Here is an 18,552-nt window from a genome sequence, read left to right on the forward strand (position 1 = left end):
ATACCTGGCAACTCCACGTCTACAAGATGAAAACATCTGACAAAGTTCAGGGCCACCACTTTGAAAACAGGTGCAGCTAAAGTGGGCCGACATTTTATTGCCTGCATGACGGCATGAAGGAGGTTCAGGGTGCAAGTTATACATGAGAGGAATGTACTGTGTTTCTATCTACAGCTTCACACCAGAAACAGAAATAAAAAATTTAAACCCAGTAAAATGAGGTTTAAAATAAGATATGAAAATAAATAATAATAGAAAAATAAAAATTATAATAAAAAGGAATAAAATAAGGTTGTTTCTTTTAGGAAAATGGACGTACAACTTAATTAGCTATTTTTGTATGTTTTTTTTAATTCTCTATCATAAGGTATTAAAGCAGTGTTGCAAAATCTATTTTTCCTATAAAGTCAGAAACTTCAAAAGACAAAATTTGAAAATAGACAATAGAAAAATAAAAATGATAATAATCAGGAATAAAATAAGGTTGTTTCTTTTAAGAAAATGGACGTACAACTTAATTATTAGCTATTTTTGTGTTTTTTTTATTCTCTATCATAAGGTATTAAAGCAGTGTTGCAAAATCTATTTTTCCTATAAAGTCAGAAACTTCAAAAGACATAAAATTTGAAAACCAAAATATTGCCACCTAAATAATTCATGTAAATAATTCATTTCATAATATTTCCAAATTCATTTGACCAGAAAGATGCTGATATAAATAATGTCAAACATTTTCTTCGCAAAGACATTCGCTGAGCTATAAATTTCCTAAATCAATTCATACGGGCAAAACAACCACGAGCCAGAAGATGCGTCTGTTTGTTCTTCTGCTGCCTGCCAACAAACTAACAATAGAATGCCCCTGCAGTATCACTCAGTAAACAAATCACTGAGCCCTCTACAGTACTCAAAGTAGTAAAAGTTTCATCATATTTAGCGCTGAGCTTCTCCGACAGTCAACTCCACTGAAATATAACGGAAAAAAAAAAAAGAATAACATCCTCACAAAGCTCCCTTTTCCTTCTTCGACTTGAGTGTGCCTCACCCAATGTCAAATTTCACCTCATGTCAAAAGAAGTGGAGCGTACAAACATTTTGGGATGTCACTTCAATCGACTGGACTCATTTGATCCGTGCTGCCTCAAGTGAATATGCCAAGATGAAGTTTAATAATCAGTGCTCTGTGAAAGGTTTTCAGGGCCTACTTGGACCCTGCTTGACTTCTTTATGTAAAACTAGCCATGGTAAAAGTCCAAACAGCAGTGAGTCACTTTGGAGGGGAAAAAGAAAAAAAAAAAAAAAAAAACGCAGCATGTTTACAGTTTATCTTATCAGTGCAGATACAGTGTCAGTATGCATGCTATGTCATTGAACTATTTCCATCGGCATCCCTGCCCGTTTTAATCCGTCAGTTTGTGTCTCGTAAAAATATCCCCCCAACCCCCTTCGGCTAAACCTCGTGCAAAAGAAGTCGGCAAGGGGTGGGTCCGTAGTAAGACTCAACGGCCATCATGACAACCGTCTCATAGATACATTCGACTTGTGGGATCTTATATATTTTTCTTCTGAGGAGCCACTTGGAAGATTTGCTGATGGGTAAGTCATTATAAGTTTGCAGAAAAAAGTGACTTGAAATAGTCTTGATCAAAAGTCAAGTCAGTCTTAGTTTGTGTAATATATTGACGTAAGATGTAACATGTAACTGTCATTGCTTCTTGTTGGAGATGTGATGTTCATCTAAAATTAATTTAGGACAGTTCGAATTCTAACTGCAAAGTTATCTCAGTGACACACCTCAGTAGATTCCAAAGATATTTTGTGGAATATAATATTATGGCCAGTAAAGTCATTTTATTTTACAAACTGGATAAATTGGCAGGATTTTGGAATAGCTGTCATATGTATTTTGAATATACAGTTAATACACAGAATTAAAAATAAATAAATTTATGCTGCAGTAATGCTAACATATTGATGTGGGATTGGATTTCAAGTTTGTTTTTCCTCATCTTCACATGATTCCAGATTAAGTTGCATCCCGCCCTCCGCATGCCATGTCATATCTGAAAACTTTCACCAAGCTTGCCTGCCTGCCTGTTAGTCAACACCTTACTCAAGTGTCCTGGGTGGGGCTTTTGGAAGTCCATTAAGACCCCTGTTTAGTCCCAAGTTATATTTAGTGGATGGCATGTCGCACTAATGTGCTACATGTGCACATAGCTGACGGCTTAGATGTATTTGCAATAATTGTTGAGTTTTAAAATTGAAACACTCTTTTTTGTTTTTGCACGGGCAAAAAAAAAAAAAGGCAATCCTCCGTGACTCGTCATAAATAGCCGTGCGACTATTATTTCTTGGCTGATAATAGTTTCCCATAATTTTCCCTGATTAATGTAAATTTAAATGAAGGTGACAGAATGGAGTCACAGCTAAGAAGAAGTTGGATTTCAATTCTCCCTCTGCGTGCCAGTAGGCCATTTAAGAATTTTATTAGTGGATTTGCTTAGAGCCCCAAATCCCCAAACAACATTTTATACTTTTTAATGACGAAATTATGAATTATATATTGGAAAATAATATGGGAGTCTAAAGAAATCAAATTCACACTTTTAATGGGTCAAAATGAAAACAAAGAATGTCTTCTTGGTTTCAGTATACAAAGAAGTTGGAAATCATATCTACACATGGCACAAAGGACATTTCAAGAAAGTGGGGAGGATGGCCGCTCAGGTATTTATTTATTTATTTATTTATTTATTTATTTATTTATTTATTTATTTATTTAAATTATTCTTACAAACCATGCATAACATTTTGATTAAATAACAATGGTGACTTGATTCATCCTCAATTGTAGCAAAATAGAAAAAAGATATATGTTATAATTCAACCATGTTTCCTATATTTAATACTTTTAAAGGGAAGCCTTCAGGGTACGACTTAATGAGAATGAAGTAAATGGTCGGACCAATGCCGCTGTTATGTTTGTCCTACTTTTAGCTACTTTATTCATTGTTTTGGTGCTTTAAAGAATAAACAACTACTTTTTGCATAGTATTCTACCACTTTTGATTATACAATTGCGCAATACAATCGTTCTCTTTTGTATTGCAGTTTTGGGAATGCTAACAGTCCAAGTGGAACGGGACCCCAAGACAGGAGCCACAGTTGTTAAATCTGTGTCCCCCATGTCTACACCAGCCAGCAGTCCACTAGCCACCGCCGTCTTTGACGACGGGCGGAAAAGTATCCACGCTGTCGGTGGGTCAGGCTGTAATCCCTCAACCGAAGAACTCGGGCAGATTTTGAGTATTGTCGACGGTGTTGGGATGCAAGTGATGCTAGATGAAGTCACTGTCACGAATGCAGAAGCCAACGGGATTCCAGTCAAACAAATCCAGGTGCCTGTCAATCAAGAGTCAAAAGAGAAGCGCGTGAAGTTTGAAAGTCCTCAAAGGCCTGAAGATAAAATGACAACAGAGGTCAGCAGTCCAAGTATGACATTTGAGGAAAATCCAAACGTGATGGTGGTTAGCGACGCAACAGGAAACGAGGTGACCATGGAGGATTACGACTTGGAGGAAAGTCCAGTCACCCTTGTGTTCCTGGGCTACACCGATTCAACCACAACCCAAGAAAACCCGGATATGCTCATAGCTGAGAGAGTGATCATCGCGGAGGACGGAGAAGAACACAGTGTTGCTGATAAGGAGACGGGAAAAGAAAATGAAATGTATCAGGACATTCCCCTGAAGGAAAAAGATCAAAGGTCTCAAATCCAGGAAGATAATGCTACTAAGGAATCATCTTCACCCAACGTTGAAGGGCGGAAAGGCCCTTCGAAACGCAAAAGCTGTCAGTGTTGCTCTGTCATGTAAGACGTGAGCTCATTTGATCACACGTTTTTTTTTTCTGTTATCTCAATTGACATTCAATGGACTTTTCTGCCCATCTGTTCCCTCCATCTGACTCTGAGCATTCTAATGCTGCAAGGAGCTCTCTATAAAAAGCACTTTCGCCCCCTAGAGGAGAAAGGCAGACAAATCAATTCATGTTGCAAAGTCATCAGTTCTTCGTAAGCAAAGAAATATTTTCCGTTGTGGAGGAAGGAGGAAAAAAAGGAAACATGGATCTGACAGTTATTGCAAATATATTAGTTATGTGAAATATTATTTCTTCTTCAGGTTTTCTTTATTGTACCCATTTGTGTATATTTGTATTTACCTATGATAGATAAACACAAATATTGTAAAAGTAGAGAACATGAAAAAAAATATATATATAAAATCTGTCCTGCTTCTTAGAGAGAGATTGTTTATCGGCATCGTGCGTGACTCACTTAATTAGAACATGCTAAGAAGATCCCCTGCATTATCATCTGGATGATTCACATTTCCCTTGAGGTTGGTGCTAGATGACAGCAGTGCCACTAGAAGGTGAGTTTTTCTTCAATGCAAAATAAATTAGTCTTACTTTTGTATAAATTTAGAATGGCAGCAACCTGACGATTGTAGTGCTATCAAAATTTAAAATATTGTTTCATAATATCGGGTCAGATCACAGGATGCTGACACAGCATGTTTAGTGGCATGAAAATGAAGTCTAGAGGAAAATCTATAATTTAATAAAATAATATCCACTATGCAAAATAGGAATATGGTTAATCTCATTTAATGTCCCGTTGCTGGAGTTGTTGCTGCTTGCGTTGATAATCCGCAACGCAAATATAAAGCTTCTCAATACAGGTGTAAATATAGACTCAGATTAAAAAGATTTTTTTTTAAATATGTATGCAAACATTGAAACAGCAACACAAATTATTATTAAGGTGCTACATATTTTTTAATTGCACTAATAAAGTTTTTTCCACATATCTCTAAACCCAAGAAGATCCTTGAGTATTTCAAAAGCTTGTCGCCATGGAAACAAACACATCAATGACCTCTCAGAATGACGATAACCTGTGGAAGATGGATTCCAAGATGGTGGCAGACAATAAAGAAACAGCAAAAATCAGTACTTCTGGAGAGAAAACCTTAAATGACCCCAATGACCCTCCCCCAACTGACTCAACTCAAAATGATGCAATAAAAATTGACGGTGCAGATAATAAATTTATCCCACTCCAACAATCCCTTTCAAACATGGAGCCACCATTGCCGGGAGGAAGGTACGAAGACCTAGCCGCAAGTAATTCCAGTGTGACCCTTGTGTTTGAGGCAGGTGACGACACTGAGGCTGAAGCTAATCCCATCAGATTACACTGGCATCATAGTGAAAGGCAGTCAATGGAAACACAGAGGGAGACTGAGGAAGTATCAGCAGGTACGCCACGGATTCTTGAGGAGTTTAAAGACCTTACTCTAAATGCTGAGGACCAAATACCCAGGGGTCCATTAAGAGGAACAAAAGAAGAATTTCCCAAGATAGCATCTTCAGACACTGTGGACAAGGTAAGAGATGAAATACAACAAGAAGATTTAACTATGGAGGACACAAAAGACGACAAGATCTTCCAAAATGAAGAAAACATGATTGCTGGAGTGCTCGGTGATTTAAAGACAGAAAAGAAACTGAATGAAGAGGCAAAGAATGATCCTAGAGATGAATTTGAGAGAATAGCTTCAGATATTCTTCAAGGCGAAAGACTTCTTCAACGTTTGCAACTAGTGCAGCAACGACAGGAGGCAGATATGTGCCAAGAGGTTCGGCATAAGATGGAACATGAGGAGAAGTTTTTGGCTGAAGCAGGAGGGGACCAAACAGGCGAAGACCAAAATGACCAGATCAGATTTCACACCATCAAGACAAGCCTGTTGGAAAGAGAAAAGACTGAAGGAACTAAGAGAGGAGAAACCAAAGAGAAGATACTTGAGCACTTTGGTACTCCCACAAGAGAAGCAAATTGTTCTGATGATACCCCAAGTCTCAGTTGTGAGTCTCCAATCAGTTCCAATGAAACCATTTCCGCTTCAAGTACCCTTCGATCCGCCCGTCACCGTTTCTCCGTCACGGAGACGTCCACGGAAAAGCTAATCCATGACGATGCCCAAGGGAAACAAAACTTGCAGAGGTCTGGGGGGATTCTGAACCTGGCAGATGATCCAGATGTACTGGAAATTCCCTTCAAAACAAATATCGTGTTCAAAGTAGCACCCACAAAAGTATGTCAAGATCAGGACGATGAATGTCAGCTGAAGGTGCCGAGTCAGGAGAGTCCGAGAAGACTTGGAATAGGACAGGAGGAGGTCTCAGAAGAGTTTGGTAGAAAAGAGGCAAAATTGCTGTTTGAAGATTTCCAGCAGGATAACACACTTGGTCCAACCAGATTACGAAAAGCTGTTTCAACATCATTGACAAATCACGATTCTCCTACGGTTCTCGAACGTACGCTTAGCTTAGATATGTTTTCGCTCTCGGAAAGGAAGAAAAGTTCCGAAAACCTGTGCTCCAAAATTCCAAGTGCGGGATCTCGAGATCGGACCCGGTTATCGCCATACCCAAATGTACGTCTTTGCCGAAGTTCGGATTCCATTAGTTCGGATGTCTCCACGGTGGAAAATGACAGATCTGAAGGGACTGGACGGGAAACTCCCGTGCTCCAACAAAATCCTTTCTTCAAGTTGCGTCCAGCATTGGCTCTAAAGCCAAAGGTTGAGGAGGACATCCGGGAAGCTGAAGCAAGAGAAGACGAACTTCGGAAACAACGAGATTCCTTGTACGGAGAGAAGCAACATCGTACAGAGGAAGGTGACAAACCGAAACGTACTTCGATTGTCATACCAGGTGAGTTTGTCGAGCAGGAAGATCAATAAATTTTCATGGCAAGATGATTTATTTTTTGGTATTTTTCAGATTCCTACGATTATATAACGATGCATTACATACCGTACCTTTTTGAGCTTTATTTCTTAACACATCTTGACCTTATAGCCCGTCTGGCACTTTGATGCATGACCTTCTCTGTTCCCATCACTGCGTGTTATTCAGGGAATAGGATCGGACTGCGCTGACCCCGTCACAAGCGGTTAGTCCATAGGTGTCAAACTCAAGGCCCGGGGGGCCGGATACGGCCCGCTACATCATTTAATGTAGTCGACTTTGAGTCATGACTAAAATTACACATTGTATTCAATTTTAAAAAATAGGGACATTTTTATTTAAACCAGAACTTAAATAAATTCCATGAGTTCATAAGCCTAATTGTAGTGTGTGTTGCGGGTGCCCTGTAGGGGGAGCTCAGGGACACAACAGGACTGCTAAATCAGTCCGGGAGTGTGTTGTTTGTATTTTTAGCTTCTGAGTCTAGTCGCCTACTGTGTGGGGTTAAATCAAGGTTAAAATGGCTAAGCAAGTAACATGTGAGAGTAAAAAAAAATAATAATTTAATTGTCATTTCCCTTTTTACATGTCTTTAGGTGGAAAGCAACAGTCTCGGGGTAAACTGGAACGAGTCTGGCCACCACCCAGCAAGAAAGATCATCTTAAATTTGAACATACACAGGTAAGATGAATCACATTTATTTATTTTATTTTTTAATCTTAAGGATACGATGAAATTTAGGGTGAGGCCACAAATGATCATCGTAAGAAAGACAATAATAGTTACAAAAACCAGGCTGTGACTCTCTGGATTAGTTTGTTGTCCTGCAATGCCAACACTCAGCAGATTATAAGGATTAGCTAATACTACAGTATTTGTTTTTGCTCTGTGTAGTAGTTTAGGGGTGAAAAAAAGTCATTTGAACCACTTGAATCATCACCACAGGGGCCCAGTGTACACAGAGCCGGAAATCAGAGGTCGAATCTATGGCAACGCTGGGAGTTTGGTCAAATCAACGGACAGCCGTCACCAGAAAAGGACTGACAACTCCGACACATCAAATATCAACATTGAAATTATTATTCCAAGTAGTTAAATCCCGTTTAAGTATTAGCGTTTCACACCTGGTTTGTATATTTTGCTTCAACTAACTAACTGTAGCTCGGTTATATTCTTTTCTCTTTTTTTTTTAGTTTTAAATTTGTTTCTATAGTAAACATCCACAATAAACGTCTCTCTATTTTCTCATTCCGATTATTCACCACGAGGGGGCAGTATGACATTGATTTCTCACAGAAGCCAAAGTATTGAAAGTATTGAAGCCAAAGTATAAAAAAAAGAATCCCAAAACACAAGAGCGTTTTTAAAAAACATTTGTATCTGAGTGAATGTTAATTAAATGATTAAAAGTGTGTGTGTGGGGGGGGGGGGGGGGGAAGGGGGGGGGGGGTCGTGATTTGACTGATTGACAGGAATGTCCAGTTTAATATTACTGCATAGTGATGATGACGATAACTTATGCAAGATGCAGACCCTTACCGGAAGCAGCGCTGGGAACGTACAGAACAGTTATGTAACCTTTGTAAATTATCTAATGATGACTCACATACTTTATGAAAATAAGAACAGGCCGTCTTGTACACCGCTTGAAAGAACATCTGTAACATTTTGTTCAAGAGCGTGGCAGCCAAAACGGACAAAGTGAATCACACTTATCAAAAAATGTGTGCTTTTTTTTTTTTTTCTTCTTTCAAACTTTTGGAAGAACGTCTCGTGGGAAATGACTCTGGAATTTCCACCCAGAGCCAAAGGGTGGATCCCAACCACCATCCAGTCCAAAGTATGCCCACAGAACGTTGAAACCAAACACGATAAACACCGTGGATGCACAAATACCGAAAAGCTTTGTGTGTGAACGAGAAAACAGAACAACAGAGCTCTGACGTCACTGTGAGATATCGAGCCTGACTCACTTCTTTTCTCTAGTCCCCACCACAAGCAGTAACTCAAAACCCAAATGAGGAATGACTCATCCATGCCACCCACGTTACCTCCTATAGTCAGAATTTATCACCTTAAAACATGGTCACGACCAAAATATTGAGGTTCTATCTAATGACAACAACGATCAAATGTTCTCAACTCAAAGTTGTATTTCACTGGCAGCCCAGATCAAATGTTGACGTCTATATGCGTCAATGGTAGTGAATGAGATAATGAAGGACATGTTGTAAATGCCAAGAATCTTAAGTCACTGAAAAGTAATGAATAAGTGAAGAGTGGGAACACAAGACAACAGTCAACAGACCTCAAATGTCCTGGTTGATTGTTCATTGTCCACAACAAGCCCTTCTATTCTTTCTTTCGCTCTCTCGCCCCTCAGGCTTCTTCCTGTGGTTGTCTCATTCCGTGAGATCAGATTGCAAAAATCCAACAATGATGTTTAAGACTGTAATCGTGATAATAGAAAGGAATGGGTGATACGTTGGCTTTTTTTCTACATTGTTGTCTACTTCCTTGAAATCTGAAATTTTGGTATTTTTAAATGTTTGAAATTTTCTTAAGAATATGAACAGAATTATGTTAATGAGTTGGAATGTCAATGTTTGTTCTTGGTGTGCTACCTTTGGCTTCTGTGGTTGTCATTAGCTGTTGTGTTTTTAGGTGTGGCTCTTGCATTACATAAAATGTGACATTTAAATGAAGCTGCCCTAAGAAATATTTTAATGCTTCAGGAATCTACTGTGGATATTAAAAAAAAAGTCTAAACACCCTTTTGTGATGAAGAAAAAACATTAAGAAAATAAAAATGAACACAACAACTGATCAAATGTGCTTGCATAAGTGTGCACACCCTTAGCCATGGAATTCCTTCAGATTTCTTTAGTCATTTTTACAAAAATGTGAATCGCATAATTGATTAAATCATTTTATTTTAGCTTTTGGCTGCCAACTGCCACAAATTAAATTCAATAAAAAATTCACAGTGCTTAATTTACCATAAATATGCAAGATTTTTTTTAACCGCTAATAATAATTTAAAAAATGTCCTCATAAAAGTTAATGGGGAAATTCCGCATTGCATAAATGTGGAAAATCTCTGAAATAATAAGCACATTATAAGACATCAAAGCCTTGAAAAAAATGGTCTTTGAAATATCAAAGATTTGACTTTATGGGAGCCTCAGGGAATTACAGTACTTGACCTTAATTGACATGAGGGGGAAAAAAACAAACAAACAGTGATTTTTTTTTGCCAAGACAGTGTCTACTTGTGATCTATGTGAACTGTAGATTTTAATCACATAATAGTGTTCTTCAGAAAGTCATAACATTTGTCTACTTGTTAAAAATTCCAGAACATAGTACTCATTTTAATTCAAGCAAATTCATGTGAATGTGATTTTTAAGGGATCCCAGTTTGGACATGCATGTAAATTGTTTTCTTTTTATTGTGTGATGTGACGTAACATCCACTTTTGTGTGCCACTATTATGCTGGAATGAACGCCAAAGGAAAACAAACGGTTGCACCTATATGTGCACAAACCCGCTTATTAGAAACAGATTATGCAAGCGCAAAACATGCTTTACATAATCAGGGATGGTTACGTGCTAGTCTGAATGAACCCTTTGTTCCCAAATTAAAGAGCCAAGCAGTTACCCTTGATGTCAGTTTGCACATTCAAAAAATATATATATATATATATATATATATACCTTCACTTAAGTTGGATTTTTCCGGTTATTATCAGTAGCAAAATTATTTTGTGAGCAAAATTTTGGGATGGTATAAAAGCCTCTTTTTACACTAGCTAGTTTTTTTTTTCCTCAGTACAAATACATGAAAGTGGATAATACAGGAAACCTCTTTTGTGTTCAGAGACTTTCACCCGGCAAAGTCATCAAAACAAAAATAATAATGGGCCAAAAAGTATATTTTAGAGTCTAGTTTTTTTTCTACTTCAGCATAGGGTGATTGCTTTTGCCACAAGCCAGTGTGTTGTGGGGTTTTTTTTTTTTTTTTAGCTAATGCATTTTTCTATGATCATGCTTAATCATAATTTGTCCATTATCATGGTGTTTTGAATGGTTGGACACAAAATCAATATTGTAGAAGGGTGTACTGATCCCATTTCTTTTAACAGCTCTAAAAAAAAATACTGCAATACTGTGTCTCAGTTGTCTTGCATGAACTTTTTTTTGCACTGTGTGCATTTCATAACCCAACCCGTCTCCCCTCCCTTAAAAGATCCAAAGCGGGTTGCGTTGGCAACAGTGTGACGTATTTCAAAAAGGCTAAGAATAGAATCATTGAGAGGAAAGCAGGTCTGAGTCTCTTGGCTTCTGTCTTATATCTATATATTATTAGTTTTTTTTCTCTGTAGCAACCTCCACTTTAGCACTGCAGTAAAACTCAACGTGTGATGGAATAGCAATGATTATAGTTTACCTGATCAACCAAAAATGCATCCACCGGCAACAAGTAAATGCATGCAGCACTCTCCTTGTTATGAAACTGAACCCCAAGTCCGACAAAATGAGTCATGGGCTATTTATAGCTCCACCAATACATCTGTCCTGTGCATAATGGGGGGGGGGGGGGGGGTCTTGAGATTATGTCTACGGCCGTTACATAAATGTGTTTTGGTCTAAAAAGCATTCGACTACAAATTGCAATCACCAAATATTTGTATTTATGGATCTTTCTTTTATTTCTGGATCTGAATTTGAGGAATGTTTGTGGAAAATGAGTTTCTGGGAAATATTTAGATGTCAATTGCCTTGCATGTCTATCAGCAAGAAAAAAAATAAACACTGTCAGAGATGTTTTTGTCACACTCGGGTATGAACTGGAGCACAGTTGTTTTTTGTCATCGTCACTTTCAGCGCCTGACATAACAAACAATCGGCGGCAGCCCATGAATGCCTTGGGGTGTTATCACATTCGCTAACCTTATTCGCCATGTAAGAAGTAGGCCAATGCTTTGCTGCTGTGCACGTTATGTTCCTGCAGCACATTTTACAAGCGTCATTGCTCGGAAGCGAGACGAGAAGAAGTCTACCAGTGAGACAGCAGTTAGTCAGGAACATTTTGTACCTGCAATGACAGTGCGCTAAAAGTGATTAATGGCTCTGACCTTCTTCCTCTGATCGGCTAACTATGTCAGTCACCCTTTTGCCCTTTCCCAAAGACTTCCCTTCTGGTCTATTCTGGGGTGGAAATAGGCTCCACTTGACGTATCGTGCCCTTATTTGTCAACTTCAGCAAGGAAATCCAAACTGGAGAACTGATGGCACCTGGCTGGCTGTTTTTGGAATGAGAATTTGCACTCCCAATTGTCTGGATTGCGCAACACCCTTGTGTAACAATCTCAAACAAGGCTCAATCTGTACAAATGTGAGGTATTTGTAATAAATTCTTATTAATGATGAGACAAATTTCTTGTTAGGACTGTTAGAGGAGATCAAAGTGCTTTTATTGAGGCATAAATTAATTATTGCAATTATTCGGCCATATCAGGGTTATTATTATGTTTTGAATATCTGTCTTGTAAAAGTTTTAAAATATCCTCGAAATAACAACGGGGTATTTTTTGTCTAATGTTGCTTTTTTTGAGTTGCAAAATGAGTCTTTTGTGAAAAATATCAGATTTTTTTTTTTCTGTCACAGCAAGATGAAGCATGCTATTTGTGATTTGCCAACTCTTTCATCAACTCATTCAAGCCTTTATTTATTTTTTTTATTTTTTTTACAGCTTTCAGGAAGTCAGTCTTCTTGTAAATTCTTGGCTGACATTTTTTTTCAGTCAAGCCAGCACCCTGACTGCAAGTTTACACGCCTAGAGGTCAAAGTCAGCCATTCCATTAGGGGCTCGGCTTAAATGTCAAGAATTTCAGCTTAAACCTGAGAAACATTTATTGTTTCACGAGGTTTCCTGACTTGCGTTCACTCCAAACTACTTTTTTAATGCATCACAAAAACATTGCAGGCTTCCTTATGTAAACATGATGAACTTACAACCTCCTCCTTGATCAATACAATAATGACAAGGTCAAGAATTACAGTTAGCTTTTTTTTCCCCTGATCTTGTAAGAACGACATATGAAAGACATAAATCAGCTTTCCCACACCCATTTCCAAAGAAGCCTGAAGCAACGCTGCTTTGGAAAGTAGAACTTCAAGTATTGCATTTATTTCGTAAGGCGATCAGATCTGTGATGTAACCGACTTCCTGTTGCGTAAAGCAAACAGTCACTATGACCTTGAAGATTTTGTTTCTTAAGAAAACACTGCTGCATTCTTTTCAGGTCAAAATAATCTCTGGGAGGACTACTTCAATGATTGTTAGTAGAGATTGTTGGAAAGTACAATCAGGATTTGCAAATCATTATTTAGTGTAATATTTTATTGGTCTTCTCCTGAAGATTTATGAGAGCCCCAGGATGTTTATTGAGGCAACGAGGTTCCTCGAGCCAAACAGACAGCTCATTATTGTTTCATAAAGGCATTAATGAAGCGGTATGATTTGTAGCCTTCAAATTGAGCCTCTGTGGAGTGTCAGTCTTCCCGTAATGAAATCATTTCTAAAAATCTCAGGGAAGAAAATAAAAACATCATGTATTATGCATAGTATAGATTAATACAAAGAAATATTTAGCGTGTTCTATGTTTGCATGCTTACCATTCATTGATTAGTTTTACTTCTTTTAACAAACTCACCATTGTTAGTTTGTGCCGACTACTCTGAGCACTTTCTGTTCTCACTTTTCAAACTTTTTTTTTTTATACATGGCCTCAAGGCCCAGACTCAGTATGATGAATAATTTCTTTCTCTCATATATTGACCTTTGCTATTGAAAAATGAATGTCAACGAAAACTGAAGGCATTATTTACGACAAGAAACAACACTCTATTTGCCAAGAAATTCTGTAGTTGATTGATTTGATAATTTAGCTTGCAGCATGATTTTATCTCGATGTTAAAATGCCTGCTTACTGGAAATGTGAACTTTAAGTGCCGTTAAATATTAATCCATCTACAATCTATACGATGTTCCAACATGGAACTGCATGTCATTATCTTTTTTAAAAAGTCCCATTTATAGGAAATGACAATCTGCTGTGATTATCTCCATCAAGATATCAAGGTGGCCAAACAATGAAGGGGATCAAAGTAGATGGCGTTAACCATCAACTAAAACATGTTTGCTTGCTCAAGCGGTTTATTGACTTGAAAGTGAAAGCTCCTACAAACTGGTTTGTTTGGTTGTTGACCTTGAGGCTGTTAACTCTTATCTAATGTTGCCTATCGGCAAGTAACAATGTATGCTACCAATTCAAATTAGGATAAAAAGTGTGAGTCAGGAACATCCTGTCAGACAGCTTCCAGTTTAACACTCAAATCTGTTTTTTTTTTTTTTTTTTTAGGGGGGTGGGTTAATTGTAATGTGCAGTGATGACGAACTGCATTCTCGGAGTTGTTTGTACTTGCTTGATTAATACAAGATTCATTCCGTAATCTTTCTGAAATGTGGTTTACAGGTGTCCGTATCATAGTTGCACCATAAGCAGCAAAATATTATCTCAGAGAAAAAAAAAATCATGGATCAACTATACAATTTATATCATTTGCTACTGCTGCTGATGGAAAATTCTGCTCAGACTCATATTGGTTCTGATTTTCGGCCGGTTCTGCTGCTGCTGTGTTGCAATGGCGTAACATTGCTTCATTATGACGCGCTTACGCAGTATGGGGAGGAGTCGATGAGGTCATATGACGACGGACGGCATCTGCTATTTGCGGCAACCGTCGGGAGCTTTCCTCTGCACAGGGGCGGTCGTCAGCGCGCGAGGGGAGGGGGGACGGGGGGGGCTGGCTTATGAGAGTGGTCACTTTAGAAGGCGGTCCCTCAATTTGCACACAAACCGGGCCCCAACTGGTTCATGCAAGGATAGAAACCGTCCCAAGCTGAACTCAGGGTTACAAATAAGCGGCAGCGATCGTCCAAGTAGAGCAGAGTGAAGAACAGCTCGGCTGATAATATCACGTAACGTTAACAGAGCAGAGCACAGAGCATCTGCAGCGCGCACGGAGGAACCGACAGCGCATCTTCGGGAACCGGCGGCAACGAATTCCCATCACAGGTACAACTAATTCCATTTACACTATTATTATCAGTATGACTTAAATAGTGATGTATTTGAATTTATTGTATTATTTGGGGGTTTAATCTATATTTTAAAATTTAGTATTAAGTTGCTATTTTTTCTGAAATAAAATAAATAAGGGGTTGATGACAAAATCTCCTGGCGTAGTCTGTTTTAGTTTGGGACAATATGCTGCTTTATGCAGGTTTAGTCTGTTCTCGTCAGGAGACAGACTGTGTTCCCGTCAGAAGTGGGTCGATAGTCGTGTTGGCGGAAGACCGGAATTTATGTAGCTTTAAAAAGCGCTGTGCTATAATAAAAGAGTCAAGTATTATTTATAGTCTATAAATTATTATATTATTATTATAGTATATTCTGGTGTATTCTGGCGATGGGTTTAAGTGAAATAAAAATGTAGGTCAAAGTCATGTAGGGCAATATAACACCAAAAAAGTTGCACCATATCACCGTCTTAGTGTCACGTAAGATCTTATTGATTACAGATTACAGAACAAGTTGCTCCAGTTTCGCGAGAGTAGTGTAATAGAGTTACATAATATTGTGCTGTAATGGCAGTTGCGTAACCGTTAAATCCCCTCCATTGTGTCTCCCTCACCACTAGGTGGCACTGTTGCTGCAACATCAACGCAACCTGAGATTTGACGCTGTTGTACATTCTCAATGTTTGAGGAGGTATCCCAGGAGATGAGGGTGCAGCAGGGTGTAGCTATGCTCCACCCATTGGAGTCCTCAGCAGAAGCAGAGAAAGTACCTCTAGCCTACGCAGATGATACCATGTCCGTCCTGACCTCCAGCAACCTGCTGGCACGCTCCCTGCTGGGCCGTACCACCGCCGTAAAGCGTAAAGAAAGTCCTTCATCCAGCATCAGGCGGAAGCGTGAGTTCATCCCGCTTGAAAAGAAGGATGAAGGCTACTGGGACAAAAGGAAGAAGAACAACGAGGCGGCCAAGCGTTCGCGGGAAAAGCGACGGGTCAACGACATGGTCTTGGAGAGTCGCGTGCTGGCCCTGCTGGAGGAGAACGCTCGTCTCAGGGCCGAGCTGTTGGCTCTCAAGTTCCGATTTGGTTTGGTGAAAGATCCCTCCAATGCGGCCATCTTGCCTCTTTCCGCGGCGCCTCCGCACACCCCTCCGAGTGTGCCTCCCCACTATTATCTCCTCAACTCCTCATCACACACCAACAACCAGACAAGTCAGCCGAGCGGACGAGGCTCCAGAGACGGTGGCAACCTGTCAGAAGATTCTGGCTTTTCAACTCCAGGTAGCTCAAGTGTTGGAAGCCCAGTCTACTTCGAAGACCGGCTCAGTGACCATGAAAAATCTTCACCACACAGAGCAGAGGAGATGAACTTGGACCTCTACCACCCTGCTGACATCCACCATAGGGTGGACCAAGCCGAGGCGATGAAGAACCTCCCACATAAACTACGTTTCAAGACACCTGGAAACTGTGAGACAGGCGATGCGGCAAGCGATCCCAGCAGCACTCGACGCAGCCCAGCACCTCCCACCGTAGAAGGTCCGCGTGACACCCCCAAAGGCCAAGAACTAATTAGGGGCGAAACAGGAGAGGGGCACTCGAGCCCGTGGCTTCCTCTGCAGAACAACGGGGGCAGGAAAGGGAGACAGTCACCTCAGCATGTCCCCTCAAACTTCAACCTGCAGCCTCCTCCTCAAGGACACACAGAGGTCAAGAACCAGCATGAGAACAACTTCCTGAAGACTCAACTGAGCTCTTTGAGCATGGAGGTGGCTCAACTTAAGAAACTTTTCACAGAGCAGCTCATGTCCAACGCTACCTAAGAAGCACTCTTGGTCAATAATCGTTAACAATGTGATGTGTTTTGCTTTTTTTTTTTTTGTAATAAATGTCAGTAATATATATTCCTCTTGTAGTCTGCTGTTTAGGTTGCACGCCTCAGGCATGGAGCTTCCATTTTGTGTCGGATGTACAATGAATCTCGTGGTGGTTTGGGAAATTGCACAAAAAATTGCTGATAGATGCCGCATGATGAATAATATAAAAATATTTAATTTCCAAATATATCTGCAAATAGATGAATTCACTAATGCTGACCACCACTACGCGGGAATTCACTGTACATTAATTTCTATAATCCAACGCACTGTGACAGCTAACGATGGCAAATAACATCACAACTTCAAAGATTTTCGCAAAAATGCTTTGTACTGTTGAGACAAGTCAGATCACTGTAAACAGATAGCAGATAAGAAGGTAGCAAAGTAGACATCAAATCCAGGTGAGCTAATAAAAACTCAAGACTCAAGTTTCCTTCAATGTGTTGGTTGTTGTTTGTGTTTATATCTGTTGTTTGTCAATTTATCTGTTCAAATTTGAATGGTGTCTGTATATTTTTATTTCAACTGAAATAAACATTTGATAAAGTCACTGTGTTATGGTCATTTTATATATATTAAATTTAAATTATCCTCTTTTTTGTAAATAATAGAGTTACTGAGTCATTTTAAAACATGTTTGCGGCTCTTGTAATGTTTCTCATCATGTAAAACTTGCAACAAAGTCAAGACTGCTCGTTTTTTCTTTTATAGTGGTCCACTAGGGGGCAGCAAAATATCATTGAGAGTCACTCTTAAGTCTAAATCCATTTTTCATCATGCAAATAATTGGAAAATCCTATTCTTTTGTTCTGATATTAGCAAGTTGGTGATGAGTTAATTTCAGCAGCTCTCCATTTTTGTTCTTTCAATTATATTTATGTAAAAAAAGGTTATGTGACAGAGTTTACGATTCATTTAAAAAGTTTTTGTATACTGTAGACCGTTTTATTTTTGCTTTATGTAGGTGATAATCTTTATAAAAACCAAAACACATTAATTCAAGGTTGGTTAATAACCTGAACCAAAGTCCATCCCAGCAGACTTTGAACGAGAGATTAGGTAGCCTACATATTCAATATCCAAACTAAACTCAAGGGCACATTACTTCCTGAATATAGATGAAATTTCATCTACAATTCTTATAAATTCAAATATATCTTCAAAATAAATTGCACAATCTTGTGTTGGAATGAAAAAGACTGCATGATACAGTCTGCGACAGATGCTGCAGGTGTGGAGTAGGATGGAGAAAGGAATGTCATTTCATGATGCCACTGCAATATGTTACTACTCACATCTACGTAACTCTCACAACCCCCTCTTTCCCCCAATCTGTTGCCCCCACCACCACCATCCTTTTTTTTTTTTCTTCAGTGAAAGGATAACGCCTGTTGCTAGGCAGGCAGTGCGACAGTTGCCATGGGAACGCTTGCAGACAGAGCTGGGGGGCTGCTCGGGTGGGGATAAGGATGGGGTGCGAAAAGAAAGGAATGATGTAGAGACAGAGAGAATGTGTGTTTTGATGGGGGAGGGGCATCCATGCAGCCAATGCTTCAGTTCCTTCAGTGCTGTTTGTATCCTTCATCCTTGGAGGGGAAACAAAGAGTTGCACTTCAGGTGATCCCATTTTCCAAATTTAAATATGCACAATTTTATGAATGTGCAGGTGGAAGCTTATTTTTGGTCAGGATCATAAA

The 18,552-nt window shown here is 39.2% G+C and overlaps 4 protein-coding genes across 5 annotated transcripts in view; 3 read left to right on the top strand and 1 right to left on the bottom strand.

Moving 5' to 3' along the window:
• Window positions 1-18,552, bottom strand: part of plppr2a (phospholipid phosphatase related 2a) — a 53,050-nt gene that overhangs the window by 19,890 nt on the left and 14,608 nt on the right. The window lies entirely within an intron of this gene.
• Window positions 1,446-4,303, top strand: LOC125983195 (paralemmin-1). Its single transcript, XM_049744188.2, has 3 exons — window positions 1,446-1,596; window positions 2,654-2,730; window positions 3,115-4,303. Exons 2-3 carry the CDS (start codon window positions 2,685-2,687, stop codon window positions 3,876-3,878), a joined length of 810 nt encoding a protein of 269 aa, XP_049600145.1. The 5' UTR covers window positions 1,446-1,596; window positions 2,654-2,684; the 3' UTR covers window positions 3,879-4,303.
• On the top strand, window positions 4,375-8,233 carry LOC125984069 (uncharacterized). 2 transcript variants are annotated; one of them, XM_068653485.1, is made up of 4 exons: window positions 4,375-4,436; window positions 4,888-6,786; window positions 7,419-7,504; window positions 7,769-8,233. In XM_068653485.1, the coding sequence occupies exons 2-4, from the start codon at window positions 4,920-4,922 to the stop codon at window positions 7,865-7,867; spliced, it is 2,052 nt and encodes a 683-aa protein (XP_068509586.1). In that variant the 5' UTR covers window positions 4,375-4,436; window positions 4,888-4,919; the 3' UTR covers window positions 7,868-8,233. The 2 variants fall into 2 exon arrangements, with proteins under 2 accessions (XP_068509586.1, XP_068509587.1); XM_068653486.1 differs by having other exon boundaries at window positions 4,380-4,436; window positions 4,891-6,786.
• Window positions 14,700-17,405, top strand: nfil3-6 (nuclear factor, interleukin 3 regulated, member 6). The gene is made up of 2 exons (XM_049744182.2): window positions 14,700-14,971; window positions 15,597-17,405. Exon 2 carries the CDS (start codon window positions 15,656-15,658, stop codon window positions 16,796-16,798), a length of 1,143 nt encoding a protein of 380 aa, XP_049600139.1. The 5' UTR covers window positions 14,700-14,971; window positions 15,597-15,655; the 3' UTR covers window positions 16,799-17,405.

Source organism: Syngnathus scovelli, chromosome 16, assembly GCF_024217435.2.
Source record: "Syngnathus scovelli strain Florida chromosome 16, RoL_Ssco_1.2, whole genome shotgun sequence".
NCBI lineage: Eukaryota > Metazoa > Chordata > Actinopteri > Syngnathiformes > Syngnathidae > Syngnathus > Syngnathus scovelli.

Bases quoted from the DNA above. Each gene is read 5' to 3' on its own strand.
- LOC125983195 (XM_049744188.2), top strand. From the start codon at position 2,685: ATGGCACAAAGGACATTTCAAGAAAGTGGGGAGGATGGCCGCTCAG. The intron at 2,731-3,114 runs GTATTTATTTAT...TTTGTATTGCAG, and splicing joins TGGGGAGGATGGCCGCTCAG to TTTTGGGAATGCTAACAGTC.
- LOC125984069 (XM_068653485.1), top strand. From the start codon at position 4,920: ATGGAAACAAACACATCAATGACCTCTCAGAATGACGATAACCTGTGG. The intron at 6,787-7,418 runs GTGAGTTTGTCG...ACATGTCTTTAG, and splicing joins TACTTCGATTGTCATACCAG to GTGGAAAGCAACAGTCTCGG. The intron at 7,505-7,768 runs GTAAGATGAATC...TCATCACCACAG, and splicing joins TTAAATTTGAACATACACAG to GGGCCCAGTGTACACAGAGC.
- nfil3-6 (XM_049744182.2), top strand. From the start codon at position 15,656: ATGTTTGAGGAGGTATCCCAGGAGATGAGGGTGCAGCAGGGTGTAGCT.